This window comes from Entelurus aequoreus, linkage group LG16 (assembly GCF_033978785.1).
Source record: "Entelurus aequoreus isolate RoL-2023_Sb linkage group LG16, RoL_Eaeq_v1.1, whole genome shotgun sequence".
NCBI lineage: Eukaryota > Metazoa > Chordata > Actinopteri > Syngnathiformes > Syngnathidae > Entelurus > Entelurus aequoreus.
Genome location: NC_084746.1, coordinates 9849227 through 9850873, shown reverse-complemented (window position 1 = coordinate 9850873; position 1647 = coordinate 9849227). Strand labels below are relative to the sequence as shown.

Sequence of the window (1647 nt, the reverse complement as noted above, 5' to 3'; positions counted from 1 at the left end):
GCCAGAGTTTGACACCCATGCTATAGAATAAAGGTATTTTTCTGCAGAACTGTTTGCATCCTCACTTTATTAAAGGTGGTTGATCCTAACAATTCAGAAAAAATCTGTAAAATAATGGTATTTTTCTGTGGAACTGCCAGCATTGTCACTTCATTAAAGGTATGTTTGATTGTAATCATTTGGAAAAAGTCTGTAGAATAAAGGTATTTTTCTGTTTGCATCCTCACTTTATTAAAGGTGGGTGATCTTAATAATTTAGTAAAAATCTGTAAAATGACCATATTATTTTCCGCAAAACGTTTCATGAAAATGTCTGTAAATATAATGTTTTTGATCATTATTTGGTTTACAATGTTTTACTTTAATTTTATGGTTTTCGTTTGGCAGCCGTAGCTGCCAGTAGATGACCCTGTGTCTGCTTGTAAGTACTCTGTGTGTGTGCGCTGCCCAACATGCTCCTCTGCTCGTCAAACCAGCGTTTGAAAACAAAAATGGGGGGGGGACCCGGTACTTTTTAGAGGTGGTATAGTACTGACTATGCTTCATTAGTATGGTGGTACTATACCGGTATACCGTACAACCCTAGTATGCTTATTGTGGGGCATATTCTAGAATATTATTTCTCTCTGTGTTGTATTTATTGGCCACATAAACCCACGTTTAAAGTGACTAACCACAATACAATTGATTGTAAATGATTCGGAACGTTGCAAAGTGTGCGTCAAAGATGAAAGTGTGTGGGCCTTTCCTGGGGAAAGGTATGGTCACACGGTGGGATTGTGGGTAGAAGTGAGAAGGTGTCAAGTGGTCTCCTCCTTGCACGTCTATTTCCTCTTTATTTCTGCTAAAAGACCACAGAGCTTCTCTGAATGAGGGGGAGGTGTGTTTATTTTAAGACCTCCCTCGTCCCAGACTCCATTTATTTGAAGGCTTCTCAGGTGTGAGTTAGTCCTGCACCCCCAAGATGAGACTCGGCCCGGTTCTGCTCTGCTTGGCCCCCTGGATGACCTCCGTCCTCTCAGGTGAGTTGGCTGTGGAACAGTTTTTGATGGTGCCGTGTGATGCCAAAGTCCAAAATGTGACCTTGGGAACTGTTCTCCACGCTGTCGCAGCTCAGAGGAGCACTTCGAACTGCTGCCCCGGCTTGTCCAGGACCACCGTGCCGCCGAAGAACATCCTCAACTACACCATCCAGCCCGTGGGGGTGTGCGCCATCAGAGCCGTAGTGTAAGTACATACACTTGTAAAGAACATAATGTCATGGCTGTCTTGATGGGGGCCTTTTTACCCATCTACCATTTAAAGCAGCAGTTCCATTGGCAGCAAAACAGGCCCAGAGCATAATACTACCACCACCATGCTTGACAGTAGGAATGGTGTTCCTGGTATTAAAGGCCTCACCTTTTATATATATATATATATATATATATATATATATATATATATATATATATATATATATATATATATATATATATATATATATATATATGTATATATATATATATATATATATATATATATATATATATATATATATATATATATATATATATATATATATATATATATATATATATATATATATATATATATATATATATATATATATATATATATATATACTGTATATATTAGAGCTGGGAA

At 37.8% G+C, this 1647-nt stretch overlaps 1 protein-coding gene across 1 annotated transcript in view; it reads left to right on the top strand.

Moving 5' to 3' along the window:
- The first annotated feature begins 950 nt into the window (after nucleotides 1–950).
- LOC133631570 (C-C motif chemokine 8-like) overlaps nucleotides 951–1647 on the top strand; it is a 2568-nt gene continuing 1871 nt past the window's right edge. Inside the window, exons 1-2 of the mRNA XM_062023908.1 lie at nucleotides 951–1022; nucleotides 1113–1227. Of these exons, the coding sequence (XP_061879892.1) occupies nucleotides 965–1022; nucleotides 1113–1227 (173 nt within the window). The 5' untranslated portion in view covers nucleotides 951–964. The remainder of the gene's footprint in view (nucleotides 1023–1112; nucleotides 1228–1647) is intronic.